Source organism: Acomys russatus, chromosome 11 (assembly GCF_903995435.1).
Source record: "Acomys russatus chromosome 11, mAcoRus1.1, whole genome shotgun sequence".
Classification (NCBI taxonomy): Eukaryota; Metazoa; Chordata; class Mammalia; order Rodentia; family Muridae; genus Acomys; species Acomys russatus.
This window is the reverse complement of record NC_067147.1, coordinates 54,482,110-54,501,483: the sequence shown is the minus strand read 5'-3', so window position 1 is coordinate 54,501,483 and position 19,374 is coordinate 54,482,110. Positions and strand designations below refer to the sequence as shown.

General features: G+C 49.3%; 3 protein-coding genes, 1 long non-coding RNA gene and 1 pseudogene across 4 annotated transcripts in view; 1 reads left to right on the top strand and 4 right to left on the bottom strand.

The window, feature by feature from the left end:
* Tspear (thrombospondin type laminin G domain and EAR repeats) overlaps positions 1-19,374 on the bottom strand; it is a 202,653-nt gene that overhangs the window by 150,733 nt on the left and 32,546 nt on the right. The gene's annotated exons all lie outside the window — the stretch shown is intronic.
* The window catches only part of LOC127195780 (uncharacterized), an 84,801-nt gene that overhangs the window by 44,302 nt on the left and 21,125 nt on the right, over positions 1-19,374 (bottom strand). The gene's annotated exons all lie outside the window — the stretch shown is intronic.
* On the top strand, positions 749-1,063 carry LOC127195778 (keratin-associated protein 12-1-like). The gene has a single exon (XM_051153343.1). The coding sequence runs from the start codon at positions 749-751 to the stop codon at positions 1,061-1,063; it is 315 nt and encodes a 104-aa protein (XP_051009300.1).
* On the bottom strand, positions 6,932-7,402 carry LOC127195777 (keratin-associated protein 12-1-like). Its single transcript, XM_051153342.1, has one exon. It carries the CDS (start codon positions 7,400-7,402, stop codon positions 7,070-7,072), a length of 333 nt encoding a protein of 110 aa, XP_051009299.1. The 3' UTR covers positions 6,932-7,069.
* LOC127195773 (keratin-associated protein 12-1-like) lies at positions 12,523-12,936 on the bottom strand (annotated as a pseudogene).

The following is a 19,374-nucleotide window of genomic DNA, read 5'->3' as shown; positions in this document are numbered from 1 at the left end:
AGTCGCTTCAAGCTCCTGCTCACTTGACTTCCTTGCCATGATAGATTTGAACTACAAATCAAAATAAATCCTTTCTCCCTTAAGTTGCTTCTATAAAGTGTTCTATCACAACAGTAGAAGAGAAACTAAAAACAGTTAGCTAGTTTTGTGTCAAGGGGTGATGGCAGATGTTTTTAACTTTTTTGTAACCACTCAGGCCCCGCCAGCATGGTCTGAACACAACAGCTGGCAACACATATGCACACAGGCATGTCGCTGTCAATAAAACTTTATTTACAAGGTCAAGAAGTATGTCAAATTTAACCCATACGTCCTAGGTTCCCAGCTTCTGTGTTAAGTCTTGCATTTTACAATGGAAAATTAAAATAAATAATGATGATGAAACACAGTATTATCTCAAGGCTGTCACTGATAGAAAGAGATGAGAAAGAAGAGGACCCTACACTCTATCCAACCGGTATCGCTATGGACTCAATGAGAGAAACAGCAGTATGAAAATGCATGTAAGTCAAACCAGAACATCCTGTTTATGGAAAGAGAAGTTGGTCTCAAGCCAAAGTTGTTTACAGAGAGCATTACTCGGGAAGATGTACCCCAGAATAACAAATCACTGAGGAATAAGTGATGAAAACACTACACGGAAAACCAGATGCATTCTGGGAAGCTGGGACATAGAGCTGGGTATAAAAGCCACCCCAGAAAGGAATGCTAGCCATCCCTTCCTCCAGACCAGCCAACATCTGCCACCATGTGCCACACCAGTTGTCCCTCAGGTTGCCAGCCAGTCTGTTGTGTGTCCAGCCCCTGTCAGCCAGCCTGTGTGCCTGTGAGCTGCAGGCCTGCAATATGTGTTCCTGTAAGATGCCAAGTGACTTGCTGTGTGCCTGTGAGCTGCAGGCCCACTGTGTGCATGGCCCCCTCCTGCCAGTCCTCTGTGTGTATGCCTGTGAGCTGCAGGCCTGTCTGTGTGACCTCCTCCTGCCAGTCGTCCGGGTGCTGCCAACCCTCTTCTCCCACCCTGGTCTGCAGACTGGCCACCTGTAGCACCCCTTCCTGCTGCTGACCAGTGTATTCAAGCTAGCTGGTTCCAGATGGGACACAGTGTCTCCTCCTAATACTTGTTTTCTGTGAGGCGGGTGGAAAGTGTCCAACCCACTCTAAAAATGTGGAGAGCCAGTGTAGAAAGAATAATCCAGTCTCTCCCTGCTCCTGTCCAACCCCCAGGGATATTCTGACTCCTAGTGTCTCTCTTTATTCTTTGAACCAAATAACTTGCTTTCCATATACCTTGTGCTCTCTTTCCTCCGCATGTACTTTTCAGGGTGGGGGATTGAGACAGGTTCTCACTATGCAGCCTTGGCTGGACTAGAGCTCCCTATGTACACTGGGCTGGCATTGAACTCACAAACATTTGCCTGTCTTTACCTCCTGAGTGGCTATATACTTTTTTTTTTTTAAATAAAAGAATTACTTTTTTTTTTTTTTTTTAATGTTCATTGGTGTTTTGCTTGCATGTATGTCTGTGTGAAGGTGTCAGATCTTGGAGTTACAGACAGTTGTGAGCCACCATGTGGGTGCTGGGAATTGAACTCAGGGCCTCTGGAAGAGCAGTCAGTGCTCTTAACCACTGAGCCATCTCTCCAGCCCAAAAGAATTACTTTTATTTCATGTGTATGAGTATTTTGCTTACATATGTGTCTGTATACCACATGAACGCATTGCCACATGAACATAGAGGCCAGAGGAGGGTGTCTGATTCCCTGGAACCAGAGTTCCAGAAGATTGTAAGCCACTGTGTGGGTACTGGGAATTGAGTCTGGGTCCTCTGAGAGAGCAACTATTTCCCTTAACTCTTGAGCCATCTCTCTAGTCCCTCCATATGCTTTTGAAGTTCTTTCCTTGAAGAATCACAGTATTTTGGGACAGCAGCCACTCCTTGGAGAGCCCTTCTGCTGAACTGAGAAGGTGTGTCCCTGGTATGAGAAGTGAGCTGAAGCAGCTGTCCCCGGGTCCCCTTGCAGAGACTTGCAATGGGAAAACAGAAAGGAAGAAACAAACAAACCAGTCATCCTGTGGGTTGGGGTGGAAAAACAGACCTGGACCTCAAACCCCATGAACCGCCTTAAAGTACTGTCACAGCAGGCGGGGGGTGGGGTGGGGGGGGACTTTCTACCTCACAAGAGCACCAAATATCCAGAGACTCTGCTGGCCCAGCATGAAGAGAAAGTGTGAAAGGTGCATTGGTGTGAAACCCAGAGGCCTCCCCAGAATCCCAGTGAGCAAGTTAGCCTCCCCGGGGAGACGGGGATTAGGAACAGAGTCAGTCACCAGCCATCTGCTACAGGACACCTGAAAACTAGTGTGGGCAACACCACTCAACTCCCCAGAGCCCAAGCCCAAGCCACCAGGGTCCCACCACAGGAATCTCAATTTGTGTTACAAAGAAGGTAAACACTTTAACACCCACCCAAAGGCCCTTGTCAGATTCCCACTCACACAGTGATGACTGAGAAAAGCTGCTGAGCTAAAATTGCTATGGGAGATGAAATTCTCTGTGTTGTTTTTGCTGTTCAATCCATCCAATCATAGAGTGTGAGGCAGGTGATGCTGCTGCTGCTGCTGCTGCTGCTGCTGATGCTGAGGAGGAGGAAGAGGAGGAGGAGGAGGATAGACCAAAAAGAATTAAAGTCCATATCTCAGGGTCACTGAGGCAAGGTTTCAAGAAATAGGCTTACAGGCCCAGGAACACCTGCAGGGATGGCCAACTTTGCCACATTCCCTCCCTGCCCACCGGAGATATGGTCACTAGAAAACCAGATCAAAGGACCTCAGCTCTGCCATACTATTGCTTCTTCGCTCCCCTAGCAACAGCCAATTAGCACAGGACGGGACATTCAGCTGAAACCTGAACCAGGCACTCCCCTCAGCAAGGAAGTGAAAAAAAAAGATCAAAGAAAGTTGGAGCCATGGGCACCCTTGACACCTTTTTCGTAACCTATCATTTTAAAACACAAAACTCCCTTATATATCTTAACCAATAAGTACTTTCCCACCTCCCTGCTTTGGGAATGCTGGGAGGGAAAAGGACCTTTAAGTAACCCCACAACCAGAGCACAGGGTTGCCTCCCGATACCACTGTGCTGGTGACGGTCGTGGCCGGACTCAAGTCGTAATAAAGATCCTTTGTGCTACTGTATTGGTTTTGCCTCCTGGAGATTTTTGGGGTACTCAATAAATGGGCATAACAATGATGATAATAATAATGAAAACCCCAATACAAATTCATTGTCAAAATGCAGAGTAAACCAGAAAATCAGGTTCAAGAGTGGCGCAGGTGTGGAGCTGGGACACACTATCTCTCATTCATGTGTTAAAATGTGATTTTTGTGTGAACAGATGAGAATTTAAAACTAAAAACCAAGTGGACACAGCCAAAGCCAAAATACACCATGAAAGACTAGTTCCTTCATATGCTCAAGGATATATTTGATGTAGCCAAAAGTAGGGTCACTGGATGGGAAGACAGTTCAAACAGAAGTAGCGAAAATGGGCTGGGCGTGGTGGCGCACGCCTTTAATCCCAGCACTGGGGAGGCAGAGGCAGGCGGATCGCTGTGAGTTCGAGGCCAGCCTGGTCTACAAAATGAGTCCAGGACAGCCAAAGCTACACAGAGAAACCTTGTCTCAAAAAACCAAAAAGAGAAGAAGAAGAAGGAGGAGGAGGAGGAGGAGTAGGATGAGGAGGAGGAGGAGGAGAAGGAGAAGAAGAAGAAGAAGAAGGAGGAGGAGGAGGAGAAGGAGAAGAAGAAGAAGGAGGAGGAGAAGAAGAAGGAGGAGGAGGAGGAGAAGAAGAAGGAGGAGGAGGAGGAGAAGGAGGAGGAGGAGAAGAAGAAGAAGAAGAAGAAGAAGAAGAAGAAGAAGAAGAAGAAGGAGAAGGAGAAGGAGGAGAAGGAGAAGGAGGAGAAGGAGGAGGAGGAGAAGCAGAAGAAGAGGAGGTAGTGGTAGTCGTCGTCATCAAAATGTAAATACAAAGAGAAAGATGGTCAGGACAGGAGGAGCCAGAAACAAAACACCAAGGCACTCTGGGATGCTGAATCATCATCTGTGGATGAAAGTGTGTAATTAGCATGCCTGGAAGGAACAAGAACATTCTACGAGATGTCCATGTCTCACCCTGGCTGTCTGGCCTGTGGAAACAAAATGCCAGAGGGAACTGGAGTTTCCTGGGAGTCTCTCTCTAGGAAAGAAAAGGCTGAAGCCTGGGGCCAGCCAGATGGGAGCTTGTCTCTCTGGAAGAGAGCTCATGCAGACAGCCTATCACATCATCATCTCAGACAGGCTGAAGCTGAGATAATGATGGTGTGTCACAATGGTCCACACTTGGACCAGGACTGCTTAATTTATACCTCTTGTCTTCTAAACCTTACCCTCATGTCAGGACGCAGAGGATGGACTTAAGGGCTGGGGTCATGGAATCTCCCTGTATTTCTACCCAATGTGGCCACACCAAATCAACCTTTTTTTTTTTTTTTAAAGATTTTTTTTACTATTACTTGTTTGTTTCATTGGCTCATCAAGGATAGGCAACCACATCTGAATTATTGGGACTACCAGCACCAGGCTCTGACCTTTAATAACCCTGATTACACACAGATAGCCCTGATAATGTCACAGAGAGGAAGAGAACAGGAGAGGAGAGGAGAAGAATGGAGGGAAGGGGGAGGGGAGGGGCACCGGAAGGGAGGGGAGTAAAAGAACAGGAGGGGAAGGGGAGGAAAGGGGGAGGAAAGGAAAGGGGGAGGGAAGGGGGAGGGAAGGGGGAGGGAGAAGAGGTGAAGAGATGGTGGAGATGGGGAATGGGGCACCGGAGGGGAGGAGCAGAAAGACAGGAGGGGAAAGAAGACAGAAAGTGAGAGGGAGGGGGAGGCGAAGAGGGGGAGGGAGGAGGAGACAGGGGCAGGGGGGAGGGCAGAGCAGAACCATCAGAGAGGACCAAAGAGGGGAGGAGGAACTAGACAGAAGAAACAAAGAAGTAGCATCTAAGAAAAGTTCCACAAAAATAAGAGATCCCTTCTTGTGTGACTTTTCCTGGGAGATATGAATGTCACCTGTCCTTAGGCTGGACCCTGATGACAAACCAAAGAGATTATTTTTCCCAGTCCAGTTTGGTGAAGCAGCACATTTACTGAGGTTACCTGCAGGAGCATAGACAGCTACACTACTGCAGAGTCCCCTCTTAGCAATAGCTAGCTGCTTACACAGCCTCAGAGACAGGAGGAGTCTCGTGCGACATCCCGTGAGTCCTCCACTGTTCCGAGGGCAATGTTAACAGACCCAATCTTCTTAGAGTCTCAGGCAGGTGATCACAGCTGCTCTGGCTCCAAAATGGCAGCTGCTCTGTCCCCCATAGAGGACAACACACCACAACACCCCAAATAGGCTGCATTCCTCAAACCAAAAAACAAAAACAACAAAACAAACAAAACCATGGCTAGATACACCTTGCTCAACAGGTGACTGTCAAAAACCAAAAGTAACAAGGAAGCTGTGAACATACAGAATTAAGCCGCATGCTACAAACACAGAAGGCAAGGGATACATCAGGCATCTGAAGAGAAACAGGACCTCCGGCTGTTGAAGGAGAAGCCAGCCCACCCTGTGTAACTGAAGGCGTCCGTCAAAAGTGAAGTAGTAGAGGTTGTCAGTAGACACACACCATCAGAAACGATACGAGGAGGAAAAGTGGGAGCCACATGAGAGGGCTGCAGAAAGTGCTCAGCGGAAGTTGACAACACTCTGGAGAGGAGAGTGCTCAATGCAGTCCCAAGGCACGCTTGTCCAAAGAGGACATGACAGGACTGGCAGCAGCCGGAGGAGGCAGTGGGTAGAACTCCTTAAGTGATGTCCAGCCGCCAGAGCACAGACTGTGCTCTGCTAAGCAGAGAGAGAAATCTGCCAGTGGCAGATACACTGAAGAAAATGCAACAGACGTCTGTTGACGTGTGGAGACAACAACACTCAGGAAGATTTCAGGGGCCCAAAGAAACATTGGCAACAGATGGGTAAAGTTAGAGTGATAACCAGGGCAGCCAGCAATGAGAGCTCTGGGAGTTACGGGGTAGGGCTGCAGAGCCATAGGCACAGCAGATCCAGTGACCCAAAGGCAGGCCATCCCTGGGAGCCTCCACATGAACTGCTCACCACAGTCTACGTGAGACAACGGATGAGGATGTGCATGGGAAGTGGGAGGTTGTCACCAGTGCCACCCAGAGGAGGTAAACCCCAGTTTAGACATCATCGACAAAGACTGGAGCATGAAAGCACACATATGAGGTCCATGGAGCACAGATTCAACTCTATTCACTGCTAGATGAGGGGTGCCCACCTCCCCCCTCCGGGATCGCCAGCCACTGTCACCATAAGTCATCAGAACGTAATGATTCCTCCTGGCTTCTAAGTTGAAAGTGGTGTGTGTTTGTTGTGGTACAGCTGATCACCAGTCAACTAAAGATGGGCATGCGTGAGTCACTGAAGGGAAGGTTTTAGGGGATCAGTCACATTGTATAACTAAGATTCAAGCATTTGAGAAGTGCCCTGCAGATAACTATAGTCACAGCGCCCAAGCATCCTAGATGGTACCAGACAGAAAAAAACCAAGCAGGGATAATCTGAGCACCCAGTGCCACACAGTCGCTACTGCAGACTGGACAGGGAGAACAGAGGAGAGGACCACGAGAGACACTGAGACTACGGCAGAGGCCACATTTTCCTGGGCTGCATCAGGGAGCTGTCTATTTCATCAGTCCACGTCCTCTACCCATATCCATCTCCTGAGCCACGTGAGGCTGGGTCAGAGCAAGCAGTGGCCTGAAGTCCTTCCAGGTCACCAAGACAGTCGGGAAGCAGGACAGGCAGGGGCAGTTGAGTAGAAAAGCTGCTTTATTTGTCACCCTGCATCCAGGACACCCCTCAAAGGACAGAGCGGGAGGTGTTGAATCCATGGTCAAGAACAGGATTGGATAGGACCAAGTATCCATTTTAACTGGCAGCAGCTGGTTTGAAGACGCTGGTCAGCAGCAGGAGGAGCTACCACAGGTGACAGGTCTGCAGACCAGGGTAGGGCAGGAGGGCTGACAGCATCCAGATGACTGACAGGAGGTGGTCACACAGACAGGCCGGCAGCTCATGGGCATACACACAGAGGACTGGCAGGAGGGGGCCATGCACACAGTGGGCCTGCAGCTCACAGGCACACAGTAGGCCACCTGGTACCTCACAGGAATACACAGAGCAGGCCCACAGCAGGCTGGCTGGCAGGGGCTGGACACGCAGCAGGCTGGCTGGCAGGGGCTGGACACGCAGCAGGCTGGCTGGCAGCCTGAGGAACAGCTGGTGTGACACATTGCTGGAGAATGGAGCCTACAGAAGGCTGGGGATGTATGGATCTCCTTTCTGAGGCAGCCTTTATACCTGGCACAGTGACTCAGCCACCCAGGATGCAGCGGGTCCTTCCTGTTTGCTTCCTGTCCTGTCCCCAGTGCTGGCTTTGCTGTTGTATATGTTTCTGGTTTTGTTTGCTTCCCGCTCCATGGCTAATTACATCTCTTCCAAGTTCCTGGAGAAGGCATTAGGGCAAACAGGGAAAACACCAAATCCTAAAGCTCCATATCAGGCATCTGGGACTCATGATGGACACATCTGGGCTCCAACAACTTTGGGTAGTGCCGTCCTTGCTCCCCACCAGGGTCAACCTCTGCTTTTCCCACTGCATGGAGCTTCTCTCTTTGAGCAGGTTCCACTCTGTGCCTGGAGCTCTCATTGGTAGATATCCCAGAGCTGTTCCGTCTCCAACATCCTGGAGTCTCTTTTGAAACTTGCTTCACTTCACAATTTCACAGAATAATTTTTCATTAGACCTGGGGGACCCAACTCTTAAATGCACCTTAGAGGCTTTCTGGAACCTTGTGGCAGGCCTTCATCAACCCCGCAAGCCTTGGATCTTGCAATCCTAGAAACCGATGTCACAATGTTGCTATGTTCTTTTCTGCATAAGACACAGTGTAGCCCTCTTCCGCCACAGCTGCCAAGGCCTCAGTGTGTCTTAGCCAGAGATCCTGGGGGTAAATTCCCCAGGCGGTTGTTTCAGAGCAGGGAAGCCATTCAGCACATTTCCAGTCCAGGTTTTCTCTTTGCATTTTCACGCAGTGGGACCCTTTGAAGAGTGGAGTCTTTCCCTCGGGGGTCCTTGGTTATTTTTCCAGCACAGAATGAGAGGTTTTCTTTAATGGTGCTAATCACCTCTGCAGTCACAGCTGCTTTCTCCACACTCACCTTGTCTACAACTTTAAGCTAGCCCAAGATCCTGTCCCCACCCCAATGCACATGCTCACATTAGCTGCTCTTCTCACTGGAGACCATTTAAGAGCAGTAAGTGGGCAACTCACCACAGCCCAAATGCTGAGCCAACTTGAGAACTCCTCTATGGAATGCATCAGTCATGACTTTGAATTCCACTTTCCTAGAGGCTTTTGGACACAGACGGGAAGTAGTTGGATTTTTTTTTTTTTTTAAACCAAACACTACCACAAACGGTTTGTTCCTGATGAATCCATGTTCTGCTCTGAAGCCACATGAGCAGTCTTTACTGTCTGCCTTTTCATTGGAACTCTGTTCTTACAGACTCCTGGCAAGGCCCAGTCAACTCTGCACACAGCAATCAAGGGCTGTTCTAGCTCACAACTCCAACTCCTCCTTCATTCCTGCTGCTGGCCAGCTCTAAACCATATGTGAGACTGTGAGCCATGGTGGGATTTGACTGGTTTTGCTGGAGGAGGATGGGGACACCTGGAGTGCCTTCCCAGGAAGGCCTTTATTCGTGGCCCAGTGTCCCACCCACCCAGACACAGCTGGCCCTCTTTGCATATTCATTTTCTGTCTTTGTGTTTTCAGGTTGCTGTGACAAAATGCCTGATGAAAACAGCTTAAGAAGGAAGGGGTTGACTTGGCTCACAGTTTGAAGGGATACAATCTAGACAGCAGGGAACACATGGTGGCAGGAGTGAGGTGACTGGGTTTATTGCATGGTGTGCTCCCTCGTTTTTTTCTTCTATTAAGTCTATGACCCCACTGCATGAGATGCCACCCACATTCAGGGTGGATGTGTGGTTTGAATGAGAAAAGCTCCCCCATAGGCTCAGGCATTTAACCCTTGGCCTCCAGTTGGTGGCGCTGTTTGGAGAGATTATGGGGAGGTCCTACTTGGTGCATCCTCGGGGCAGGCTTTGTGAGTTTAAAGCCTTGTGCCACTTCCAGCTTTCTATCTCTCTGCTTCATGCTTGCATTTGAAGATATGAACTCTTGGCTTCCTTCTCCTGTTACTTATGCCTGCCTGCTGCCATGTTTTCCTGCCTCGAACCATAAACCAAAAAAGAAAAGTAAAAAAAAAAAAAAAAACAACCTCACCTCTCAATAGGTTTTCTTGTCACAACAACAGAAAGGTAATAAATAGAGTGCATCTTTCTTCCCTACTCAATTAAACTTCTTTGGATACCCCCACAGACATGCTCGGGGATGTGTCTCTTAGAAGGTTCTAAGTGTAGTAGAGGTGGCAATGAAGAGTAACCAGTACAATGTGTACAAAGACTTTGGGGTTTTTATGTATGTCTGAGTGTGATGTGTCTATACATGACTATAGTGCACATATGGCCACATGCCACTCAGAAATTGTGCCTTTTCTTTCACCTCAGCCCCACTGAGTCCCAGCCATCAGGTACCAGCACGCTGATCTGAATGGACAGTTTGCCAGCCTGCCTTGCTTCTCTGTGCGATGCCTCCGTTGCTTTCTACCCAAAGCAGGGCAATGAGACCTCCCGCTGCCACTGACACCCATGCGGACCTCAGATGGGACAGCCCCTGTGTGGCTGCCATCCGTAAGCGGGCTTCCTGCATGTCTGTGTTCTCCAGGCCAGCGAGTTGCCCTGTTCCAGGCACTGCCAGCCCCCTTGTCCCATCCGGATTATTACGTCCCTCCCTGTGGAATCACTGCTTTCTACTACTCCCTCCGACCGAATACTTTGAATACTGGACCTGTTTCTCCCATTACCTCCAAAGCCCCGGTGAGAACCTCCCGGCCATCATGATCCTGTTGAATTATGAAAAGTCTCATCTCTCCCTGGCTAGGATTAAAAATGAGATGGTGCGCAACAGATATGAATGTGGAGAGTTTTATTATAGAGTCGCGAGAGAGAAGGAAGTGGGGAGGGAGGGATGCCCCAGGGGGCAGACAGAGAGACAGGCAGAGAGGGAGAGAGGGAGAGAGAGAGAGAGAGAGAGAGAGAGAGAGAGAGAGAGAGAGAGAGAGAGAGAGGAGGGAGAAAAAGACAGGCAGGCAGGCAGAATAAGAGACTAAGCAAGAGAGCAATGGATGGCAGGCTTTTCCTTCTATCCTGGGCCCCTGTCTCACATCTAGTGGTGGTCAAGTGATGATGTCAGAGGTTGCTTTCTGGATTTTTTAATCCTCCCTCCCTTGTAGCTTTACAGAGAATTGGTCCTCTCCCCTAACATGTCCAACTGCCACCCCTATTCCTGTTCTTTCACATTCTGAACTTGCTTACTAGGTTTTATTCACTGGGGTACATGGAAACCATAGGAGTAGCCTAGGACAAGCCTAAAGGCCCATGTCGGGGAGGAAAGATATGAAGGCGCATCTTCACTGTCAACCTGACAGAGTCTGGGGCATTTCTCAAGGCACATCCGTGAGGGTGTTTCATGGAGGATGAACTAAGAAGGAAGACAGCACCCACCCCAGGCTGAGGGCCTGGGAGAATGAACGTAGAAAAAGGAAACCGTCAGCCAAGTCTTAGCATTCTTCGTTCTGCTCCGTTGCCCACCATAATGCGAGCCGCTCTGCTCCGCTATGGTGAACTAAACACCCTCAAACTGCGAGCCAACCAAAGCAAAACTAACTCATTCATAAACTATAGGAGAAGGTGAGACGCTGCTGTAGCTCATCCTGTCTGTGGGCTCTTTAGGCCTTTGTCACAGGTTTGTGGACAGAAACTTGCAGAGTTCAGAGAAACTGTAGACAGCTGTGAACAAGGCTATAAGGGGAACCCCAGTGGGTTCTCTGAAGACAAAAACACCAGTGGAAATCCAGGAAGTCTGAGCCCACGAGGCCTCAGATGGGAATAGGGACTTTTCTGGGAATGAGACTGGAGGTCATATGTACAGATCTTGTGAGAGAGAGAATACTGCACACTTTTTCTGTGTCTACAACCTTAGTGATATGGAGAACAATGGGGCTGGTCCCATGTCTGACCCGGTTTCATGCAAAGCTCATATTTATACCACATGCTGGTCACAGACCATCTTGGCTGCTGATTCCTAAACTCTTTTCCCCCCCTGTTTGCTTATCATCACAAGCCTGCAGCACAGAGAAAACTGTTGTAGCCCAAGGCAGGCAGCGGTGAGAGCTCTGGGAGGGACAAGGAAGAAAGGAGCCTCAGGCACAGCAGGCACCCCGTTCCTTGTCCCTCCCTGGGAGCCTCCACAGGAACTACCTATGACAGCCTGCAGGAGACCAGGGGCGACAAGCACACTGGAAGTAGGAGGCCATCACTAGTGCTGCACAGAGGAACTAACCCCCAGGTTACATATCACTGACAAGGATGTCTGAGGCATACGCAGGGCAGATTCAACCCCACTCGTTGATGGATGAGCAGTGGCCACGTGAACGGCGGCGGCATCCGCCGTCACCGCAGGAAGTCAGCAAAACCCCAACAATGCCTTCTAGTTCCTAAGTTGAAAGTGATGCAGGTGTTTGTTGTCAGAATCGCTCACCCGACAATTAAAGACAGGCATGTGTGAGCCACTGAAGGGAAGGTTTACAGGGTCAATCGTGTTGTATAAGATTCAAACACTTGAAAAGCGCCCTGCAGGAAAAAGTCACCAGGGGCCCAACATACGCCAGAGAGAAAAACTAACCAGCGAAGAACAGAATGCCTGCAGTTCTTATGGCCATTGCTACAGATGGCCCTGAGAAAGAGTCGCTGAGAGACTGGATAGGATGCAGCAATGGAAGAGTGAATCCAGGACAGAGCTGCATGCTCCTAGGCGCAGGAGTGCCAGGCACCTGAAGACATCCTCCTAATCAGGCCACGTACCCCACCCCATCTCGTCTCCCAAGAATCTAGAGAACACTGATTGACCTTACATCCTTCCGGATACAAGTGAAGGTAGGAAGGTAGTCATGAAAGAGGACAGACATGTGCAGCTGAACTCGAACACTGGTTTATTTGGCACACAGGGTTAGAGCAGGCCCCTGCAGCCCAGACATCCACAGGAGGTCGGGGGCGGGGGGCGGGGGGGAGGCACATCCTGCTTCTGGACTCTGTTCTTCTCCAGGTTTCAGAGTGGGACGGGTATGACTCCCACCTGCTGTGAGCGCTAAAGCTGAGGTCAAGTGGAACAGGTTGTGAGACTACAGGCATGTCCCATCTGGCAGCAGTGGGTTTGAAGACGCTGGTCAGCAGCAGGAGGAGCTGCCACAGGTGACAGGTCTGCAGACCAGGGTGGGACAGGAGGGCTGGCAACAGCCGGATGACTGGCAGGAAGAGGTCACACAGACAGGCCTGCAGCTCACGGGCATACACACAGAGGACTGGCAGGAGGGGGCCGTGCACATAGTGGGCCTGCAGCTCACAGGCACACAGTAGGGGCCACCTGGTATCTAACAGGAATGCATGTAGCAGGCCTGCAGCAGGCTGGCTGGCAGGGACTGGACATGCAGCAGGATCCCTGGCAGGGGCTGGACACACAGCAGGATGGCTGGCAGGGGCCGGACACACAGCAGGATGCCTGGCAGGGGCTGGACACACAGCAGGACGGCTGGCAGCCTGAGGAACAGCTGGTGTGACACATGCTGGAGGCTGGCTGGTCTGGAGTAAGTTGAGAATGACTGGAGCTCCTTCCCAGGGTGGCTTTTATACCCAGCCCAGTGCCCTAACCTCCCAGAATGCTTCCTCTGACCTCCCAGGTTGGTTCTGCTGTAGTCCATGTTCCTGTTTTGGTTGCCCTCAGCCTCATGGCTAATCACACCTCCTCCAGCTGCTGCTAAGCTGGGCTCCCACGCATCCTCCCTGGGGCCTTCTGGATTCTGCCAAGCTCCATCACTTCCTGATTTCCCTCACATGAAATCTCAAAGATCCATGTGTCCAGAGTTCTCCCTGCCGGGTGACAGTCCTTACACACTCACAAAGAGCACACTTGCCACGGGTTTAGGAAAGGTTTGCCAAATGTTGGAGGCCGGACACAAGGAGTGTCTGCTCATGAGCCACAGCTGGAGTCAGATAAGACGAGCAAGGGCATAGAGAGAGAGAGACAGAGAGAGAGAGAGAGAGAGAGAGAGAGAGAGAGAGAGAGAGAGAGAGAGATTGACGACTATTGAGAGAGAGAGAGAGAGAGAGAGAGAGAGAGAGAGAGAGAGAGAGAGAATGTATGTGTGTGTGTGTACATGAATGTGCATATGTGTACATGGGGTTCAGAGTGTATACACATGTGTGTGGGTGTAAATGTGTGCATAACTATACATGTGTGTCCAAAACTGTGACACATCCTGTGACCATAAGGCCTGTTCTCACCCAAGCCTTCCTCAGTCCCAGCCACTTGTGCCCCTTGCTTGCGCTATGCCTCTGTGTTGCCTCATCACTGCCTGCTGCCCTCCCAAGGCAGTGAGAACTGCTGCTGCTGCTGCTGCTGCTACCTCAGGCCCCCATATGGTTCTGTTGAGATGAGCCCTGTGCCCTCTGTCTGCCCCTGCCAACTGACCTGTGGTGAGCCTTTGAGCTGCCAATGCCCAAGGTGCTACCAGCCCTCCTGCTCTGTCCATTCTTGTTGTTCCCTCCCTATTGCTCCTCTGCCCCCTGCTGACCTCTCCTCTTTAGCCCCTCAAACACTGATTTTGCTGCTATGGTCATGAGCCCAGGTGAGAACTCTCCCTTCTAGAAGTCACTCCAGCATGACTCTGTAGAGCTATCTCCCCTGACTGTTCATCACACTCTGAACCTGTCTCGCCCCCTTTGAGAACACTGGAAGAGCAGAAAGAGAATAGGGAGGCATGAGGCCCATGCTGGTGAGGGAAGGTCAGCCTAACAGCACAGAACCACCTGGGCACATCGCAGGCTGTGTCTGTTAGAGAGGTCCAGGAAGGATCAAAGAGGGTAGGCTTTTCCTTAAGTGTGTGGCATCGTCCCATTGCGTAAGGGTCGGGATAGAGTGAATGTGGGAAAAGGAGAAAGCCGGGCAAGTGCCAGAATTCCTGATTCTCTTCTTCCTGGTCCATCATGGTGTGGTGTGTTCCGTTCCACCATTGTGTCCTGAATTCTGAAACTGCGCTCCAACATGAACCTTCCCTCCTCTCTCAAGTTCATTTCAGAAATAACTAGTCACAGCAATGCAAAAACACCTAATACAAAAAAAAAGAAAAGAAAAAAGAAAAAAAGCTGGGGGCTGGAGAGATGGCTCAGTAGTTAAGAACACCACCTGCTCTTCCAAAGGTCCTGAGTTCAATTCCCAGCAACCACATGGTGGCTCACAACCATCTATGATGCAACCTGGCGCCCTCTTCTGGCCTGCAGGTAAACAAGCAGACAACACTGTATACATAATAATAAAATAAATCTTTTAAAAAAAAAAAAAAAGCTGGTGCTGGCAAAATCAGGACATTGCCATGAATAACTCTGATCATTTGGAACTGATGTGTGGAAGGAATTTGTCAGGGTGTGTAGCTATGGACCATGGAAAGCCTAAAATGCTGTAAGCAGCACATAACCTGAACAATACACCCTCCTTCGTCCAGTCCTCTCAGAACTCAGACAAGAATGCCAATAGAAACACAGTAAAGTCTGTGCTCACAAGGCTTCCTAAGGGAAGGGGGGCCATAGTGGAAACAGGATTATAGGCTCTTCATATTATATTCTGACAAAGGGTTACACATGGTTTGTGGTGGTGGTGGTGGTGGTGTTATTGTTTTCTGTGTCTGGAAGCATTGTGTGAGTTTAAAGAAATTTGGTGAAGAAAATTCATGACTGCAAAGCACTCATGCAGATGCATGGTTATTGCTGGCCAGTTTTAACCAGTGAGTATCAGAAACAACGCGTAGAGCAGAAAGATCTGGAACACGTGTAGTCTAGCCAGAAAGAGAGCAAGCTGTACATGTGGACGCGCAGAATGTGGTTGGTAAGGAGACTAGCACTATCAAAAGAAAAGCTACTGTCACCAACTTGCTTCTGTACTTCTGGGAAGCCACCATCTAAGGCCACAATAAGACTTCGCATCCAGGGAACACATGGAGGTGCACCCACCTCCATCGGTCACTCATTCCACTATAATAGGTGCCTATTTGAGATGCTTTTCATGCCCTACTTCTCTCACAGAACCATGCTCTTGCAAAGCATCTTCAAGAACTGTGCCTACTTCTGAGGCTTCGCTGCAGGGATGACCTGTTATGCAACATGCCCCATACCCCTATGGACCTCTTCGGGTTAGGGTACCACTGGCCATCTTTCTCATCTGCCTGCTAGCATCTTCACCCACATGGTCCTGCGAATGACTGGTGGGATCCTGGGTTGGCTTTGCAATTGTGATGCAGTGCCTCCCAGTAGCCCTCTTTCTCCCAGTGGTCTTGACTCAGATGACGGCCATCAGGACCACAAGAAAGCACTTAGCTGCTTGAAAGAGATATCCTGCCTGTTCCCACGATTCCTTTGCAGCTCTGAGGAGCTTCCCATGGGTTCAGGCAAGCAGTGCTCTGCACTCACTGCCCCACCATCCTGGTATGGCCATGCTTTCAAGCACCCACAATAAAACCTGCCTCTCTAAATGGGGAGAAAATGATAACCTCGTACACCAAGGCGATGACTAACTGGCATTCTCTCCCATCACAGGCACCAGGGTCAAAATCTGAGAGCTCATTTGGAAGACTTCCCATTGAAAAGAGGGAGCCTCAGGGATTCCCTATCCGCATTCAGATGTCATGAAAGTGTTTTTCTTTGATTAAGCCCTCATATGCCGCTGCAGCCATGATTTACGGGGGCCTGGCTACTCTTCAACCTGGCATCACACCCCAGTGTCATCCGTGTGGTGATGGTTTTGCAGGCATGCAGTATGCCCGAGCTCTCTGGTCATGGACACCTGCACCTACATTTTAAAGAAAAGCCTGGAGAGCTGGAGAGATGGCTCAGAGGTTAAGAGCACTGGCTGCTCTTCCAGAGGTCCCGAGTTCAATTTCCAGCAAACACATGGTGGCTCATAACCATCTGTAATGTGATCTGATGCCCTCTTCTGGTCTGCAGGCATACATGAGAGCAGAACACTGTATACATAATAAATAACTAAGTCTTTAAAAAGAAAACAAAAGAAAAAAGAAAAAGAGAGAGAAAAGCTGTATAGTAAAGTTTAGAATATCTGTGAGGAGTCCCTGGGAGAAGGCTGTGTGGTGTTGCGGGGGTGAATCCTAGGCTACAGTGGAAACCCAACAGCATTCGAGGAATCAAGTAGACAGGACATCTGCCAAGGAAAGCCACAGACAAAAGAGGGAGTCATCTGGGTGGGCAGTGGTGGTTCATGCCTTTAATCCCAGCACTTGAGAGGTAGAGGCAAGCAGAACTCTGAGTTTGAGGCCAGCCTGGTCTACAGAATGAGTTCTAGGACAGCCAGGGCTACAAAGAGAAATTCTGTCTTTAAAAACAAAAAAAAAAAAAAAACAAAAAACAAAAAACCAGAGAGAGGGAAGGGAAGGAGGAAGAAAGGGAGATCGAAAACCAAGGACTGAAGAGATGGCTCAGAGGTAAGAGCACAGGCTATGTCCCAGAGGTCCTAAGTTCAATTCTCAGCAACCACATGGTGGCTCACAACCATCTACAATGGGATCTGATGCCCTCTTCTGGCATGCAGGCGTATATGCAGAGAGAGCACTTATCTACATAAAAAGGGGCAGGGCCACCTCAATGGAGAGTCAGTAGAGGCTCCAACCAGCTGGGACATGTGGATGGAGCATCCCAAGGCCATGTGAAGTCATATCAGGACACAGCTTACCTCGGATGGCCACCATCGTGCTGTAGTTCTGACACCAGCCCTGCTGAGCTCTGCTGCCTTTCTCTTTCCTATGCCCCTTGCATCCCTTCTGGCACCGGGCTATGTATTCCGGCATTGAGCGTTGTAAGCACATGACTTGACTTAGATATTAAAGGAATTCACAGCTAAGAGCTCACTTCAAGGACACCTACCAGCGTTGCTTTTGTAAATGGACATGCTGTCAGAGTGCCTTCCAAACGGTTATGCTTATACTCAAAGAAGGACGCTACTCTCAGCCTTTCTAGAAGCTCCTTTTTGCAGTGGCAAGTGGTGAGTACAGAGATCAGTAACTGGTCAGAGTGCTGGTTGTTCAGCCTTAGCCAGAACATCTATATTGTCTCTTCTCAAAGGCTCAGGGAGCAACATAACAGACAAGATGAAGGGGGGAAAAAAAAGAATGTAAGAGCCGGAGATGGAGAAGTATCTGTGAAACGCTGCTTTCTGGACATGCCATGGCGGCTACACTCATGACCTCACAGCCACTGAGGGGTTGCCTGGACAAGACCAAACCTGTCGATATTCCAGCATGGTTGGGAGGAATATGGGAGGCCCCACCCTTGGCTGAGGAGTTATTGGCTGTTACTGGCTGCTTGGGGGAGTAGGAGCCATTTTCTATGGAAGGGTGGCCACTTAGGTAAGTTCCCAAGTCAGTAAATAGCGCCACATGCCTGCACATGCTCCTGCAAGCCTCTAATTAAACGCAGTGGGTTATTAAAAAGAGTAGGAGGGAGACATGTTAGGGAGAATGGGGCAGAGAGAGTGGGAGGGAACAAGAGAGGGGAGAAGGGGTAAAATGAGCAAAATGCATATACAACACAGTCAACAAATACATAGAAATTATTTTTAAAAGATAGTTTCCCTTGAACCACTAAAGAAACAATATTTGTGTTGTGTTAAAAACTGTTAAGACTATTGGGAACCACAATACAGAATGGGTGACTTTTTTTTCCCATCATAGACATAAACTTTGAGGGAGGCAGGGGTGCAATGCTCTGATGTAAAGTGAGGTGCTTGGACGTCAGGTTGACTTTGGTTGGCACCCGAATGTTAGCCTTTCACTGAAATTTGAATGAATTTACACTCTTGTAGGAGACTGAGGCAAGCCATTGGGCATGTCTGTAAAGGCTTTTCTAGACAGTAATAGCTGCAGGGTCAGGGGGGAGGCTCCCTGGAAGTAGGCGATGCCATCCCATAGGCTTGGGGGCTGAAGTGAACAAAGGCAGGAAAGAGAAGACAGCAGATCACCGGCACCATCCCCTCTCTGATTCCTGACCCACCATGATATGAACGTCTCCACTCTGCCCTCGGTCACAATGATGTGAGCTCTCCAAACTGTGAGCCAAAATAGCTCCTTCCTCTCTTAAGTTGTTTTGTTTGGGGATTTTATCAGTGTAAAAAGTAACTAACACCAAAGGGGCAAAGAGGCTTCAGGTCTGTGCCCCATGTCTTCCAGTGCAAGGGGCAGAAACATACAAACTCTCCCCACCTCTGCCTCTGAATCCAGTTTCACCTCCTACCTAAGCCATCACAGATGTATATGAGTGTGCATGAGTGTGCAGAGCTCATGAGTACACGTGGACTACAAGGATGTGTGTGTAGAACGAATTTTTGGTTCCTTTTAAAAACACAGAAATATGGGAATAAGATTTCATTTTAATCCCAGGTGTGGGATATGGGGCTGCTTCAGATTGTCCACAGCCCTGAGTGTGATCTGCCTCATGCTCTATAAGGGCCATGGTTTTGCCAGCTGCAGATAGTTTCTGTGAGTGTGTGACAAATCGAATTCTCGAGATTCTTCAGAAGGTATATAAATGCTAAGGCCCTGAGAGTTGGTGAGTGAGTTGGTGGTGGCGGTTTGTTAAGTAGTCATACACAAAGAAGAAACAACCAGAAGAAATTAGATATCCTGATGGCGAAGATCAAACTTGCCCCAAGGAGCTTGACGCCCCTAATCAGGAGGAAGTCATCTAATGATGATGTCACCTTCCCCCTCTATCCCTTTTTCTCGGCTACCTAGTGTTAGTGGGCTGAAAAGGATAAAATAAGGGTGGAGAAAGATGGAAGGAAAAAGAACTCACAAACAAGCAAAAGTCCAGCTACATATGTGTGTGTGTGTGTGTGCGTGTGTGTGTGTGTACATGTGAGAGTGTAAGCCTGTGTGTGCTAGAGGATGCATGCAGGAGACTGCATATTTAAGACAGTTCAGACTGACTGGTTCCTTTCTGGCTCAGAGCCATCCATAGCC

Coding starts and splice junctions, on each gene's coding strand:
- LOC127195778 (XM_051153343.1), top strand. CDS start 749: ATGTGCCACACCAGTTGTCCCTCAGGTTGCCAGCCAGTCTGTTGTGTG.
- LOC127195777 (XM_051153342.1), bottom strand. CDS start 7,402: ATGTGTCACACCAGCTGTTCCTCAGGCTGCCAGCCAGCCTGCTGCGTG.